The sequence below is a fragment of the Mesocricetus auratus genome, unplaced genomic scaffold (genome assembly GCF_017639785.1).
Source record: "Mesocricetus auratus isolate SY011 unplaced genomic scaffold, BCM_Maur_2.0 Super-Scaffold_100027, whole genome shotgun sequence".
Taxonomy (NCBI): domain Eukaryota; kingdom Metazoa; phylum Chordata; class Mammalia; order Rodentia; family Cricetidae; genus Mesocricetus; species Mesocricetus auratus.
Window position 1 is genome coordinate 7,313,201 of NW_024429208.1, and position 15,306 is coordinate 7,328,506.

Genomic DNA, 15,306 nt, shown 5'->3' on the forward strand with positions numbered 1-15,306 from the left:
TAGTATTCACATCTTTTATTTCTCAGGCCGAATTTGAGTTCTGAAAGTCAGAGAGGTTGAACTGTGTCGCCAGGCCAGATCCAGCCACAGAACAGTGGGTGGGCCGGGTGGCTCTGGTGCCCAGATGCAGGTGACGGTGCCAAGTCTGGATGCAACCAGCTCTCTCGGACGGACTCTAGAAGGGACAATCCTCTAGAGGGATAAGAGCAGAAAAAAGGCACTCATGAGTGTTCTCTTTCTCTTTAAACAACTGTAGGGAGCTTTGGCTCAGAGTGCCAGTAGGGAAATTCTTCGTGAAATACAAACTGTCAGGCCCGGGGAAATGGCTCCGTTGGCGAAGTGGTCGCCTTGCAAGCAAGAGGATCTGAGTCCAGTGCAAGAAAGGTGCACTGTGGTGCATGCGTGTAATCCCAGGGAAAAGGGTGGATGGCTCCTGAGCAATGATGCCTGAGGTCGACCTCTGGCCTCCACACACATGCATACATGTGCACGAGTGCCTGCATGCACACAAGCACTTGCACAAATGCACACGGAGAAGCTGGCCTGGCATTTTCTTGCCATCCCCTTCACTCCTGCTCAGTGAGCATTCCCCAAGGGTGTGGCTTGGGTTTAGACTTGACAAACCGCCAAGTAAAAGTGGGCCCCTCCATTGCCAGACTCTCAGCCCTGACCAGGATTCCACTCTGTCACAGGCATCCAGGGAACCACCAGTGACACCAAGTCTCATATAGTTCTCCCTACTAAACCCTCGTCCCCTACTATGTTGAGAAGTGACTATACCTTCTAGGGGGCTTTCAATGGCGTGTGGTTTGAAGCACCATGGAACCCCCCGGATAGTGTCATCGAAACAGCAACCTCTTTCCTTGCACTGATGGGGGGTGATACCAGAGAAGCCACAATTTTTCCTGTCTCCGGGAGTCACGGTACATGTTTCTAAAGAGAACACAAAAAGCAGAGGAAAGTCATGGGCTGGATTCCTGAAGTTGTCCACACTCTCAGCAGCTTCCTTCTCTGAGGAAACAGGTCACGGCCTGCTGGGATCCAGGTTTGAATCTGCAACGGGACACGGTCCTCATTTGCAGATGCAGGAAGACTGATGCAGGGGTCAGTTCCAGGGCCCAGGTTTGCACAGCTGCACCTGTTAGGTGATGGCTGTACTGTCCACTTACTAACTTCTGCACCTGGCCAGTGAACTGTATGTGCCTAATAAATACTTACTGAGCAGTGTGCATTCTGGCTACACATAGGAACTGACTTGGCAAAAGCCAGACACTGTGCCCGGTGACAGAATACAGAGATGGAAACAGAGGTCTTGCGGCCCCCTTCCTTTTGTGCCAAGGAGCTGGTGAGCATTCCCTAGGATGTATCTTTGCTTCGGGTTTAACAAACAGCCACGTCAAAGGAAACCCCTTGCCAGGTTTTCAGGTGTGACCCTCCGCCCTACACCTGGATTCAGAGACCAACAGACCCATGGGGGTGTGCGCCACACTGCACAATCATCCCAGTGTGCAGAGAGGATAGGCACAGGGATGGTGGTAGCACTCATGGGGGGGGTAGCAAACGGGGTGGGGGGGTGGGAGGTGGAGTGATGGGGAAGTCCTGTGTATATGTCAATAAAGCACTGTTGGCCAATAGGGAAGCAAGATAGGTGGGACTAGGAGTCCAGGAGGACCCTGGGTAGGAGAAACACAGGGAGTCAAGATGTAGCTGCCATAGGGGTAAGAAGTTCGGAACTTTTCTCCGGTAAGAGGAATACTTAAATTAACAATTATGGAGTAAATACTTAAGTCAGAGCTAGCCAGTAAGAAACAAGCAAGGCCAACAGCTTCATAATTAAATACAGTGTGTTGTGTATTATTTGGGAACTACAACGTGGCAGAGCCCAGGCGACTGGTGGGGAAAAAACCAAAGCGGCTAGCAAGGAAAAGGCTTTCACTCTACAGTGGAGGACCATAAGGCTAAATGAAGCAGAGACAGCTCCTCATTAGAGGAGGCTGACAATAGGTGTCCCGAGCACATATCAGAGTCCGGAGGCCTGGTCATCCATCAGGGCCCACTTCTAGAGCTGTTTTCTTGTGGGGCTCTACTGAACCATTCTCAAAGAACTGGTTCCTGTCTTTTAGGATAAGATAAGGACCTGTCAGCTACTTGCTGGTGGCCTCCAAGGGAGCACCAGCCTCCCAGCTGTGGTTCTATCGGAAAGCTAAGGCGGCCACTGGACACCCAACAGGATGGTCAGGGGTCACAAGGAGCCCTTAAACCGTGGAGAATCAGCAGCCAGGAGAGGAGGGATGTTTCTGCCCACCTGTGGCCTCCAACTCCCTTTCCCAGCAGAGTTTAAAGATCTCTGTCCTGGGCTGGGCGGTGGTGGTGCACGCCTTTAATCCCAGCACTCGGGAGGCAGAGGCAGGCTGATCTCTGTGAGTTTGAGGCCAGGCTGGACCGACAGCTTCCAAAACAATACAGAGAAACCCTGTCTCGTAAAACAAAACAAAACAAAACAAAAAGATCTCTGCCCTGCTCACACATTTGTGCTCACATGAGGGAATTATTGAAAGCCAAGTTCCCTTCAGGATGGGCACAGGCAGCCACTATATCCTAGAATGGATATTTTTACAAAGCTACAGATTCATCTGTATGAAAACAGGGTCATTGACACCATGCGGCCCAGAAACAGATGTTGAGCCCTGGTCTAGGGAATGGGGCAGAGGAAAGCAGGGAGACTATGATGGATGGAACTGGGGGTGCTGGAGAGAACACAGAACAGAAGAGGGAGGTACCCCTCGCCCTTCCCCGTCTACTGCAAAGCCATCTCTACCTCAGGTTCATCCCTGCTGGCTCCTTGCTCCCTGCCACAGGCTGGTGCAGAGGGGTCTAGGCAGTGTCACGGTGCCCTCTCCTTCCTGACCTCCCAACTACCTGCTTCCACTGAAGGGGCACAGAAGGTACTGGAAGATAAGCGGAGTGCTCTTAACTCTTCTCTCGTGCTTGTAGAAATCCTACACTTGGAAACTTTCCCGTTCCCTCTTCCTTGTCTAAGAATCAAGCTCTTCACAGCCAGGGAATGGCGGCTCCCACACGGCTACTGTCGCACGCCTATGCGACACTATTCCCATTCTACAGGTCACAAGGTCCTCCATCCCCAGCAGGGTTGAGGGCCAGATGGATGACACAGGGCTTCAGGAAGGAGTTGGATCCCAGAGCTGGGTGCATCCTAGGGACCCAGGGGCCCACAATATGGGTAGATCTATTGAAGGCCCAGTTACAAGTATTTGGGCAGGGCTACCTGCCGGGGAGAGGCTGGCGAGGCCCTGTGGAAGAGCCAGGCTTCACTTTAAACCACACCGAATGTTGCATTTAGAGTTGAGGCTCTAATAACAGTGCGACATTGACTTCAGCAAGGGAAGGGGGAGCCCCATCACAGAAGCGCCATCCTCCCTGCTCCCTCACAGGCCCCAGGACCTCACTCTACATCCCTGCTTTTGTGACCTTATAAACAGGATAATGGCCTTCAAGGGCCCAGACTAGTGGCTGCACAGAGGAATGCTGGGAATAACAGATCACAACAGTCTCTGGGCCTGGTGTCTACGGTTGTGGTCCCCAGGAAACAAGAGCACTCAACTTACCTGCCTGGTCCTGGGCGAGGCTGCTGAGGGCCAGCATGAGGACCATGGCGAGGACACAGGCCACCTTGTGCTCCATGGCAGCTTCACGGGGAGACCACGAGTGACAGATGAGCCTCTGCCCGGGTTCTCGGCTTTATACTGCTGGCCTGTTTGCCTAGAGCGAGAGAGTTTGCCGAAGGAGGGTCCACGCTGATTAAGATTACAAGGTGTTTCTGAGATGCAGTCACGGGCTGAGAGTGTGATAGCGAAGGCTAGTCCCTCGTAAGACACACCGGGTAGCCAGTGATACACCGGCATGGCCTTGATCCAGACCAGGGTGGTGTCAGTGAAGCCCTGTTTCTGCGTCAACACTGCTTCCTCAGCCAGAGCTGATTCATAGCAAGAGAGCACAAGAAGGGCCTGTCCCAACAACGCCCCTTCCAAGTGATCCAGGAAGAGCCAGTGAGCCCCCATCTGCTGGTCCTACCCATCCAAAGTGGGCACGTGTCACCAGGTCACCAGGGGGCAGGAAGCGTGTGGCTGGACACGATGAGAGGGGGAAATAATGGGCTAGCTCCCCGCTGGCATGGTTCCTTCCACTACAGGGACGATCCTCTAGGCTGCATCTTTTGGCATTCGCTCCATCCTTATTCCTGCATTCGTGAGCAAGGTGTTCTTAGGTCCCTTACTGAGGAAGCCTGCTCAGTGGGGGCCCGTCCCAGGGACATCTCTGGGCCCTGAAAACTCGGCAAGGACACAGAGTCCTCATCAAGGCGCTGCACATGAGTCTTGAGCGCACCTAAGTGATGCCCTTTTTTATAGTATTCTTTCTATGTTCATATTTAAGACTAGAACAGGCACATTGCAGATTCTGTGGCCATAGACTGTTACTCCATTTGCAGTGGAGTCCTTTTAGAAAGGAAAAGAAAAGAAGAGAGAAGAAAAGAAGAGAGAAGAAAAGGAGAGGCGGAAAGGCAATCATATACAAGAGCTAAACGGGAAGCAGACACAGTGTGCTCACCCTGCCGCTCCCTGGCCTCTGGCCTCTGCTCCAGCGCTCCCAAAAGGCATTCCACCTCCTGGTTCATAGGTCTCTAAGAGGGTGCTTTGTCCCCATGCTCCGACTCACCCTCCACCTCTGCCTTCATTATTGATCTCATGATCTAGCGCATGCAGCCACTCCGTATGTCTGCTCATTATTTATAACCCTCCCCTGGACTGGAAGGTTCCTGAGAGCAGGGACTTGGTTTTGTTCTTGGAGTGGCCCAGCTCCAAGACCACAGCTTCAATAGGCCTCACTGGTAGCTGTGAAGACAGGAAGGAAGGAAGGAAGGAAGGAAGGAAGGAAGGAAGGAAGGAAGGAAGGAAGAACCACAGCAGAAGTGCTTTTCCTTTGGTAATAATAGACTAAGGGACCTGCCCCCGGAGTTAGTCCCCAGAGACCCTTGTCGAGGAGAGCATGGGTCAGAATAGAAGCCCCACCCTCTTCTCCTATAACTCCAACTCCAAGGGATCCTATGCCCTCTAATAGCCTCCGAAGGCACCATGCACACACGAGGTATACAGACATACATGTAAACAAAGCATGCACATACATTTAAAAAAAGCTAAATATTTTTAAGTTAAAAAAATCAGTATGGAGTTTCCTCAAAACACTAAAGACAGAACTAGCCTATGACCTAGCCGTACTACTCCTACATGGACCCAAGGAACTTGAAGTCAACCCATCACAGAGACACCTACACATCTGCATTTAATGAAACACTAGAAATAACCACAACACAGAATCAACCATGGTGTCTGTCAATGGATGAGTACGTAAATAAGTAATGGTCATATACACAATAAGGTTTATGTAGTCATAAAAAGGATGATATTTTGCCATATGCAGGAAAATAGAGAAGACTAGAGGTCAATGTAGGCAAAAAGTCGGACTCAGGAGGCTCAAGTTTTCTCCTGTTTGTAAATGCTAGATTTTATAAACATATGTAAAATCACATATATGTAATGTGTATGTAAAAATATGTGGCATTAAGGGGAACAAAGAGGAAGGAGAGGGAAAGAGGGGTGAACACAGTCTAACAGAGGGCACACCTGTATTAGAATGTCTGTGAAACCATAGCTATAAGTGTATGTACGTCCATTTAAAAGTATTAAGTCTTCTGTCATCTTTGGAATGAAAATTTAGTGGAGGACACCATTGATGAGAGATGTCATTCCGAAATCTGTCTCTCTTATTGGTTGCTGAATAAAGCACTGTTGGCCAATAGGGAAGCAAGATAGGTGGGACTAGGAGTCCAGGAGGACTCTGGGAAGGAGAAACACAGGGAGTCACGATGTAGCCGCCATAGAGGTAAGAAGTCCGGACCCTTTCTCCGGTAAGAGAAATACTTAGATTAACAATTATGGGGTAAATACTTAAGTCAGAGATAGCCAGTCAGAAACCAAGCAAACGGCCAACAGCTTCATAATTAATACAGCCTCCTGTATGTTCATTTGGGACTGATGTGGCTCTGGAACCAGGCTGGCGGGAAGACTTCACCCTACACACCATGTTCATAGAAATGAGCCCGGTACAGAAAGACAAACACTACAGGCTCTCACTCACGTGCAGAAGCTGAACAGCTGATCTCACTGTGGCCACCAAGGGCACAGGGGCTGACTAGGGTGTCGGGAGGGAGGGTTGGGGAGAGTGGATGAAGGGCGTGGGGAGCAGTTAGGGGGGAGATTCTTAGACACACACAGTAGGACAGCCATAGCTGATAACAGTTGAGTGGACTGTACTGTTGTTGACATAGAAGGATGACGGTGTCAGGGGACAGACATGATTGATAGAAGGATGACGGTGTCAGGGGACAGACATGATTGATAGAAGGATGACAGTGTCAGGGGACAGAGAGGCCGGTTGCCTCCATCTCATCATTGCGCACGGCTCCCATGCTGGAATGTCACACTGCACCCTGTAAACATGTAAAGTTACCTTGTGGATTTAAAACAAAGCTGTGCAGCTGGGAAGAGAGCAAAGCATGTGCTGTGTAAACATAAGGACCTGGGTCTGGATCTCCAGCACCTTTGTAAACGGCCAAGGCAGAGCTGAGTTCCTCGGCAAGAATGGGAGCCAGGTCCCTAAGATAGGCCGCTAGGTTAGTGGTTCTCAGCCGATGGGTCATGAGCCTCTTTAAGTTTCGAGGGACCCTTTCACAGGGATCGCCCGTGACCATCCATAAACACAGATGTTTATGTTATGATTCATAACAGTAGAAAATTACAATTATGAAGTAGCAACGAAAATAATTTTATGGTTGGGGGTCACCATAACATAAGGAACTGTATTAAACGGTGGCAGCGTTAGGAAGGATAAGAGCCACCGCCCTAGAGTGAGGCTGTGAGGTTGTTTGCAGGTGTCTGCACTGTACTGAAGCCTTGGCCTCCAGCACCTGATACTAAGTGCTCCTTTGAAAACGGATCTTTACAGTTGGTGGAGTTCAGATGGAGGCATAAAGTGGACCTGCATGTTTCCCTGTGAAACAAGAAACCCAGACGCAGACACATATCCTGGGGCTTCACTGAGGCAGCCCCGGGAACCAGCGCAATCTGGATCCCGGTGAAGAAAATCATGCAGACCTTCTGAGACCACCTGAGCTAGCTCTGAGCTGACCCCGTTCTCAGATGCACAGACTCCATCCAGATCTCCCAGAGCGGCTGTGGACGGGAGCTGACGCTGGTCTCACCTCGTGGGCAGTGAGGTTCCCTGTCCTCAGTATTGGAACCCTCCCTTGCAGATGTCGGGGGATTATCATCATTCATGGAGAACCATCATACTACAGAGCTGCATCCAAAGGAACTGGTCACTGAGGCTGAAAACAACCTGAGAGAAAAAATCGAAGACTCGGCACAGGTGTTAGCTGAGGTGGTGAGAGAAGGGAGGTCCGTGGCTCTCTCTGACTCCACTCCCCCGTTAACCCCCGGAGGTGACCCATTAGCTGTCGTCACTTGTGAAAGGGCAGTATTTTACAATGCAGTGCAATAATTTTGCCCTCACCAAAGCAAAAGGAGAGAAGCTACCTTCCTCTCCTGGCAGCTGAGTCAGAAGATGAGATATGGGGGTAGTGTTTGACTTTGGGGGGTTTCCTTGGGCCCACGCCCTACTGATGTGCCTGCACCGAAGCCATTTCCGCACACCTTCCCTGAAGGCAAACACTGACCTGAGGTGAATTGTGAGCTCCTGTAATCTCAGATATCAGCGCTGGTGAGTGGAGCCACCCGTTCCTGCCCAGTGAGTCCTCCTTGCCCCACCCCATAAATCCCAGAGCCTCACTCCTCATGGGCCAATAAGGAGACAGAAGTTGTGCAGGCCTACCTGTGGTAAAATGGGGGACCTCTAAACCCATGTCTCTCCCCTTTGCCTCTTGTCACCCTAGGACTCCAGCTTGACCATGGTCATGTCACAAGGGGGACACCATAATTGTGAAGTGTTGCAGTGGGCGGTGTGGATAGTTCCTCTGCATCCTTCTTCGGGGCTTTTGGTCTTTTCTGTTTTTCTGTGAAATGAGACAATGAAAAGGGATTTCGTGCACCTGCACACACAGTAACACACACACACACACACACACATGGGGGGGGGTGCCGGGGGTTCTGAGGCCAGAACTCCAGGGACTTAGCCTGTCCTCCCACACTCTACAGTAAGACTGGTGTTACGAGGGAGTTGAATGTGGTCCAAATGGGGCCGAGATAATGGGAACATATTCCGCCGAGGACTTCAGGGTCCCTTCCTGGAAACTGATAACAGCAGAGTGACTCATTAGAGGATCAGCAAAAAAATAGGAGGGCTGAAGTGCCCAGTGGACTCTAACTGGTATGTGTAAGACACTCCAGTCAATAACAGCTGAACACGTCTCTCCAAAACAGCCCCTATAGAGATGAGACCACAAGACACAACGTAAACCTCCCAGACTAGTAGAATCAAACTGGGAATTCACAACAAACAACAGGGGTGAGGGGCAGGGTGTCGTCTAAACGTGTGGTTCATTAACCCATCAAGTGAAAAGGGCATTTTAAAAGAAACTTAAAAGTCCATAGAACTAAATAAACATGAAAACATATTTCATTTAAAACTCCTAGGGCTCAGCTGAAGCCGGAGTGGGATAGTGCAATAGTGTTAATACACAACAGAAATGAAGAAATTCTCAAGCCAGTAACAAATTGATTCACTGATAACAGATCAATGGTGCCAGGCATGGTGGTGCACACCTTGAATCCCAGTACTCAGGAGGCAGAGGCAGGCAACTATCTGGGAGTTTGGGACTCAGTCTGGTCTACAGAGTGAGTCCCAAGCCAGTCAGTGGTATAAAGTGACACCCAGTCTAAAATAAACAAACAAAAAGATAAATAATACTGACAAGCCTGTATTAAAACTGACAAAATTTAAAAGAGATAAGACACAAATAACTAATACCACAGATGCAGCAACAGACATCACTACAGGCCCTACAGCCACCTAAAGGATCAGAGAAAATGACTTGTTTTGTGCATGATAGAGCCAGATAAGAAGGAACAGACTAACTCCTCAAAAATTATAAACTCAATTAAGGTTAAAAAAAAAGGTTGCTGTAAATAATCCTACAATTGTCAGAGAAATTGAATTCATAATAGGATTTCTAAGTTCAACTTTTAAAATTAACACCAATTTCACATGATTTCTCTGGAAAACATAGACTGGTATGAGATCATTGTCTCCTAATTACTAAAGTCAGGCAAAGCCAATGCACACAAATAAAGTAACAGATCAATGTTACTCATGAACTTCACACAAACTTCATCAATGAAACATCAGGAGCTTAAGTCAAATATGAGTAAAAAGAATTATATATAAAACCCACTAGGATTACCTCTAACTATATAAGGTTGATATAACTCTTAAAATGATCACAACATGACCATAATTAGAAACTAAAGAAGAAAAATCATACAACCATATCAACTAAAGTAGAAAAAAAATTCAGCACCCATCTGTGACTTAAAAATCTCTTAGCATCTTGTTTACAGATGCAAATGATCTCACCTTGAAAAAGAGCACCCACAAAATGCCCACAGCGATGTCATATTTACTAGTGAAAGACTGGATGCTTTTATCCTAAGATTGGAATAAGAAAGGGATGGTCATCCTTATTCAGTGTGGTAATAGAGATTGTAGTAATATAATCAAGGTGAGAATAAATAAAACTGTTTGGTCTCAGGGAGGTAGGGGTGCGGCCCTGGAGTAGAGTACCTCATACTTAGTCTGTGTGAGGTTCCGGGGTTGATCTCTAGAGGCAAAAGTAAGATCAAATGTAAGTAATCCTAAAAAGAACTAGGAATAAAAGAGTTCAGCCAACTGCTCTTCTACCGCTCCATCAGTGAATATGCAGAAACATTAAAAACACAGCTACCTTTTACAGCCACTCAAAAAAAGAAAAAGATGCAGAGTAAGACCTGAGTGCGAAACAAACAAAAATAAAAATCCCTAAAAGTTAGAAGGAAGTGAACGGTGGTGAATGCTGACCATGGCTCTGGACAGGAGAGATGTCAGTTCTCCTCAGACGTATCCGGCTCCTGTGTAAATCCCAGCAAGGCTTTTGGTAGACATAAATAAGCCTATTTTAGAATCTACTTGGAGATGCGCAGGCCACAGAAGAGCTGAAAACAGTCTTTAAAAGCCAAGAGTGATGTGTGAAGAACCTCTGATCTTTAGGTTTGCCATGGTAGGGTCAGTCCTGGAGACAACGCCGCGGTAGCAGAAGGACAGACGCATGGGTCAGTACAGAACTACAGAAGACCCAGAGCAGACCTCACACACATGCTCAGGTTATTTTGACAAAGTGTCCAGTGGAGACATCTCTGGGGGAGCCAGGGGAGTCTGTGCTGTGGCCAGGGGGAGGGGGATTGCTTCCGTTATACCTCACAGCTCATACAAAACACAATCCGCATCCTAGAAGTAAACGTAATCTTTCTCAGCCTTTTGGCTAAGCTCAAGTGTATAGAAGAAGAACTAAATGTAAAACTGTAAACCTTTTCAGATAAACACAGACAAAAGTCTCCCAGGACCTTAAACCCAGCAAAATGTTCTCCAGCCTTTTACTGTAAAGTGGAGAGCTGACACGACTCCAGCAACTGGACCACCACTTGCTTGGGGACCTAACCCCACCACTTGCTTGGGGACCTAACCCCACCACTTGCTTGGGGACCTAACCCCACCACTTGCTTGGCATTGTCAGTCGACACAATCTAAGATAATCATCTGGGGAAGGTCTCAGTGAGGGATTGTCCAGAGCAGGATGGCATGTGACTATATCTGTGTTATCTTGGTGGCATTAGCTATGGTGGGAAGACCCACTCACTATGGGCAGAGCCATTCCCCAGGCAGGGGATTCTGAACTGTATCAGCACAGAGATGCCACTCACTATGGGCAGAGCCATTCCCCAGGCAGGGGGTCCTGAACTGTATCAGCACAGAGATGAGCACACAGAAACATGCGTTCGTCTCTCTCTGCCCTCGATTACGCATGTTGTGACCAGCTGCCTCAAGTTTCTGCCCTCGGGCCTTCCCCACAATAATGGACTATAATGTAGAATTATTAGCTGAGGCAAACCCTTTTCCTGGTTTTTAGACCTTTCTGTCAAAGCATTTTATCATAGCAACAAAATGAAACCAGGACGTCAACCTTAAATTTCTTAAGACTGATTTTTTTTTCCCCAATGAATCGTGTTTGCACACACAAGTGTAGTTGTCTACGGAGGCCAGAGGCATCAGATCGCCCTGGAGCTGGAGTTAGCAACATGAGCATTGGTGCTGGGAACTGAACTCAGGTCCAGCCAAAGAGTAGCTCCTGTACACCACCCATGCCTTCTAGGACAGCCTAGGTACTCATGAGAGCAAGGAGAGGGATGGTAGCAGGTACAGGGGCTGCGTCCTTCCCCAATGATTCTTGCTACAAGGGGAGATGGTAAGGGGCCAAAATGCACCTAAAGGAGAAGCAGCCCAGCTCCCCTTAGAGGGTGGGAGCCTCCACTTAGCACCAAGGTGTGAAGAAGAGAAAGGAAAAGCCAAGAATCCAGGTCCTGTCCCTGAGACACAGCCCCGGTGCTTAGAGACAGGATGACTATGCTCTGCTTGTCATTCTAGAAGAAGAGGAGGGGGAGGGAGAGGCAGGGCTGGGGGAGAAGGGGGGACCAGCCCTGTGCTGTAAGCTCTCTGCTGTGGTCTGAGTTGTAACCCCTCCTCTGCTGTGATCGTACTCTGGACACTCTGTGAACTTCACCTCAAATGCTATTTCTACATGACTCACACCACTCAGACGGCCCAGGATATGGTCCAGGTCAAATGGTGATATCCCAGAGTCAAATAAACACTGATAGTGTTTGTACTTTTGAGAGGAGAGATACGGAGACTTTTAAAGCAAATCATGATGTTGAAATCTATCTTCGGGCTGCTGCTGGTGTGTAAAGTGACAGCATTCAGGAAAGGTTGTGGTGGTGGTTTGCTCTTATAGAAATCATCCATTCATTCCACAAGAACGTGTGAGCATCGTGTAGGTCCTGGGCTCCATGCCAGGGACACAGGCATCCATGGGCCAGCTTCATTCCCAACAACCAGTTTAGAGCAACAGACAGGCTCACACACAAATGATGACACTGCCAGGAAGGGTAACTGACCATGTGCACACTCACTTGCAACCAAGTACATGCCTGTTTTACACACGCACACCCATGTGTATGCTATGAAGGCCATAAAGAAAGAAGGGATGTAGCGGTTTAATGAGATGTCCCTCATAGTCGCAGGCGTTTGGACACTTGATCCTCAGCTGGTGACACTATTGGGGAGGGTTTAGATGGCTCACCCTTCCTGGAGGAGCTATGCCACTGGGGTCAGACTTTGAGATTAAAGCCTCGTGTCATCTCTCTCTCTCTCTCTCTCTCTCTCTCTCTCTCTCTCTCTCTCTCTCTCTCTCTCTCTCTCTCTCTCTCTCTCTCTCCCTCCCCTGCTGCATTTGAAGATGTGAACCCTCAGCTTCTGCTCCTGTTGCCATGCCTTTCTCCCATGATGGACTCTTATCCCTCTAGAACCGTAATCTAAAATAAACTCTTGCTTCTGTAAGTTACCTTGGGCATGGTGCTTTAACACAGCAACAAAAAAAAAGTAACTAACACGGAGGAGGTTTGCGAATTTCAAGAAAAACCTAGTCTATCTAAGGACACGGAAGGCATAACTAAGCTAGAAAACACGCCCATCTCAGGAGGTGCTGCGGGACAAACAGACAGTTTATCCCCGCATGCTGAGCACCCCACAGGCTCTGCATGGACCCAGTGTGGTCAGTGCTTAGCCATAGCCTGCAGCAAGCCAGGTAAAGCTGTCTTTTGTACGATGTGGGGGAAGGTGAGGCCCAGTGAGGAAGTCTCTCGGAAGAGATTTGAGTGGGCGCCATTCAAAGACTTCTGTAACAGAGAGGCTGGGCAGATGGCTTGCCACCCCAGAAGCTCATAGAGAGTGGCACTATTGAACAGGGCAGTGGTGGCACACACCTTTAATCCCAGCACCAGGGAGACAGAGGCAGGTGAATCTCTGTGAGTTCATGGCTGGCCCGGTCTACAAAGGGTGTTCTAGGGCCGCCAGGAATGTTACACAGAGAAACCCTGTCTCTAAAAAACGGAAAGAAAGAAAAAAGAGTGGCACTTTTAGGAGGTGTGGCCTTGTTGGAGTGCACGTGACTTTTCTGGAGGAAGGGTGTCATGGGGGGTGGGAGGGCTTTGAGGTCTCAAATGCTCAAGCCAGGTCTAGTGCAATATTCCCTTCCAGCTGCCTGCCGATCCAGATGTAGAACTCTCAGCCACTTCCCCAGCACCACGACTGTCTGCACACTGCCATGACAGTAATAGACTAAACCTCTGAAAGTATAAGCCAGCCCCAATTATGTTTTCCTTGGTAAGGGTTGTCATGGCCATGGTGTCTCCTCACAACAATAGAACGCTGACTAAGGCAGTGGGTAAGAGTGCTTGCTACGCAGACATGAGGACCTAAGTTCAGATCCCCACATCCCGTGTTTAAACACACAGAAACGTTGACACACACACACTGGTAACTCCGGAGCTGGGGAGGGCAGGGCAGAAACAGGAATGGATTGCTAAGGCTTGCTGGGCAACGAACAGCAAACTCCAGATTCAGTGACACACCTTGTCTTTAGGGGATGGGGGAGAGAGTGACAGAGGAAGTCACATGACATCAACTGCTAGAAAGGGAGGAACATGGCCACCCTGTTGACCTCAGCCTGGAGCCAGCAGCTGTCTTTTGGAAGACCGAGCTTTTTCCCAGAGCAGGGGTTCTCAACCTTTCCAGTGCTGCGACCCCTGAGTACAGTTCCTCATGTTGTGGTGACCCCCCCAGCCACAAAATTATTGTTGTTGCACTTCATAACTGTAATTTTGCTACTGTTATGAATCGAAATGTAAATATCTGATATGCAACCCCTGTCCGGTCGCAACACATAGGTTGAGAGCCACTGCCCTGAAGGAAGGTGAAGTCAGAACCTGGGATCACAGATGTCTCTCACAGCTTTGGATGGGCAGCAAAAGGCCCAAGTGTCTGGTCCCACGTTGCTTTCCTTGCTGCTGGTACAATGAACCACTCTGAGCCCATCCATTGCTGGGCCAATGTGTGACCCTGGGAGTGTGCTTCCCTTCTCACTAGAGGGATCATACTAGTGCTGTCCTAGTGTCTCTGGACAAACGTCTGGGCATCTCTACTCAAAAGCCAATATTAGGGAGATGAGAACTGATGGGGTAGAATCAGGTTTCTTCGAGGACCGCCACCATGGCAAAGAGACAAAGCTGCCAGGGATGCAGGAAGAAGGAGGAGATGGGCAGAAAGGCTGCCTCTCAATGCAGTTTCCTTCTGGCCGCAGCCCTGCAGTGGAGTTCATGCTTCTGGAAGGACTTCCCAAACTCCCTTCTGAAGGGCACGGTGCTGTTCTGTGAGCCAAACCTCCTGGAACTACTCATGCTTGTGAAAGACTATGGAAAGGAGGTTCATGGCTTATGCTATATGCAGACGGCTAGATGGTATAGACTCTGTAAATCTAAAGAGATATGACTTAGCAGTTAGCATGTTGATCCTTTAGGCAGGTTTCTTCTCTAGAATTTTGAGTGCCAGGCAAAAGGGAATGGAGCTAAGGCTTGAAGGGGATTAAGGAAGTGAAGCCGGCCTTGCGGTGAGGCAGGCTTGGGGAAGGGGAGACTTGGGGAGGAAAGCAGGACTGGGGAGGGGAAACAGGCCTGGAGAGGAGGGAAATAAAGATGACTTTCCAAGAATGGCTCCCAAGGAGCAGCCATGCTGTCACAGCGACAAAGAGGTAGGCACATTGGAATGTCCACAGGGCTTGGTCCGGGCACCCAGTCTGTGCTGGTCAGCTGGCTGCTGCCTTATTATCCAAGACCAGAGTCTGTAAGCATCGAAGCAGCAGTGGCCAGAGAGGGATGAAGTACCAGCAGGCTGGAGCTGTCCTGCTACCCTCACAGGCCGGCTGTCTTGAGTGAGGTGGCTACTGAGGAAAACCCCTCATTTCACAGCCTGGATATATCACGTGGAAACTAGCAGTGTTTTCAAAGACAATTTGACCAAACCCCCCTGAAATGAAAATGTCATCAGTGCTTATCTAAGGTTTCTCTTTCG

General features: G+C 49.0%; 1 protein-coding gene across 1 annotated transcript; it reads right to left on the reverse strand.

Moving 5' to 3' along the window:
• On the reverse strand, window positions 1–3,785 carry Tff1 (trefoil factor 1). The gene is made up of 3 exons (XM_021227456.2): window positions 3,627–3,785; window positions 781–933; window positions 1–192 (listed from the first exon to the last, which is right to left on the reverse strand). The coding sequence occupies exons 1-3, from the start codon at window positions 3,700–3,702 to the stop codon at window positions 176–178; spliced, it is 246 nt and encodes an 81-aa protein (XP_021083115.1). The 5' UTR covers window positions 3,703–3,785; the 3' UTR covers window positions 1–175.
• Between the last annotated feature and the right edge of the window lie 11,521 nt (window positions 3,786–15,306).

Coding starts and splice junctions, on each gene's coding strand:
- Tff1 (XM_021227456.2), bottom strand. CDS start 3,702: ATGGAGCACAAGGTGGCCTGTGTCCTCGCCATGGTCCTCATGCTGGCC. Junction 934..3,626: donor CCTCGCCCAGGACCAGGCAG/GTAAGTTGAGTG, acceptor TGTTCTCTTTAG/AAACATGTACCGTGACTCCC.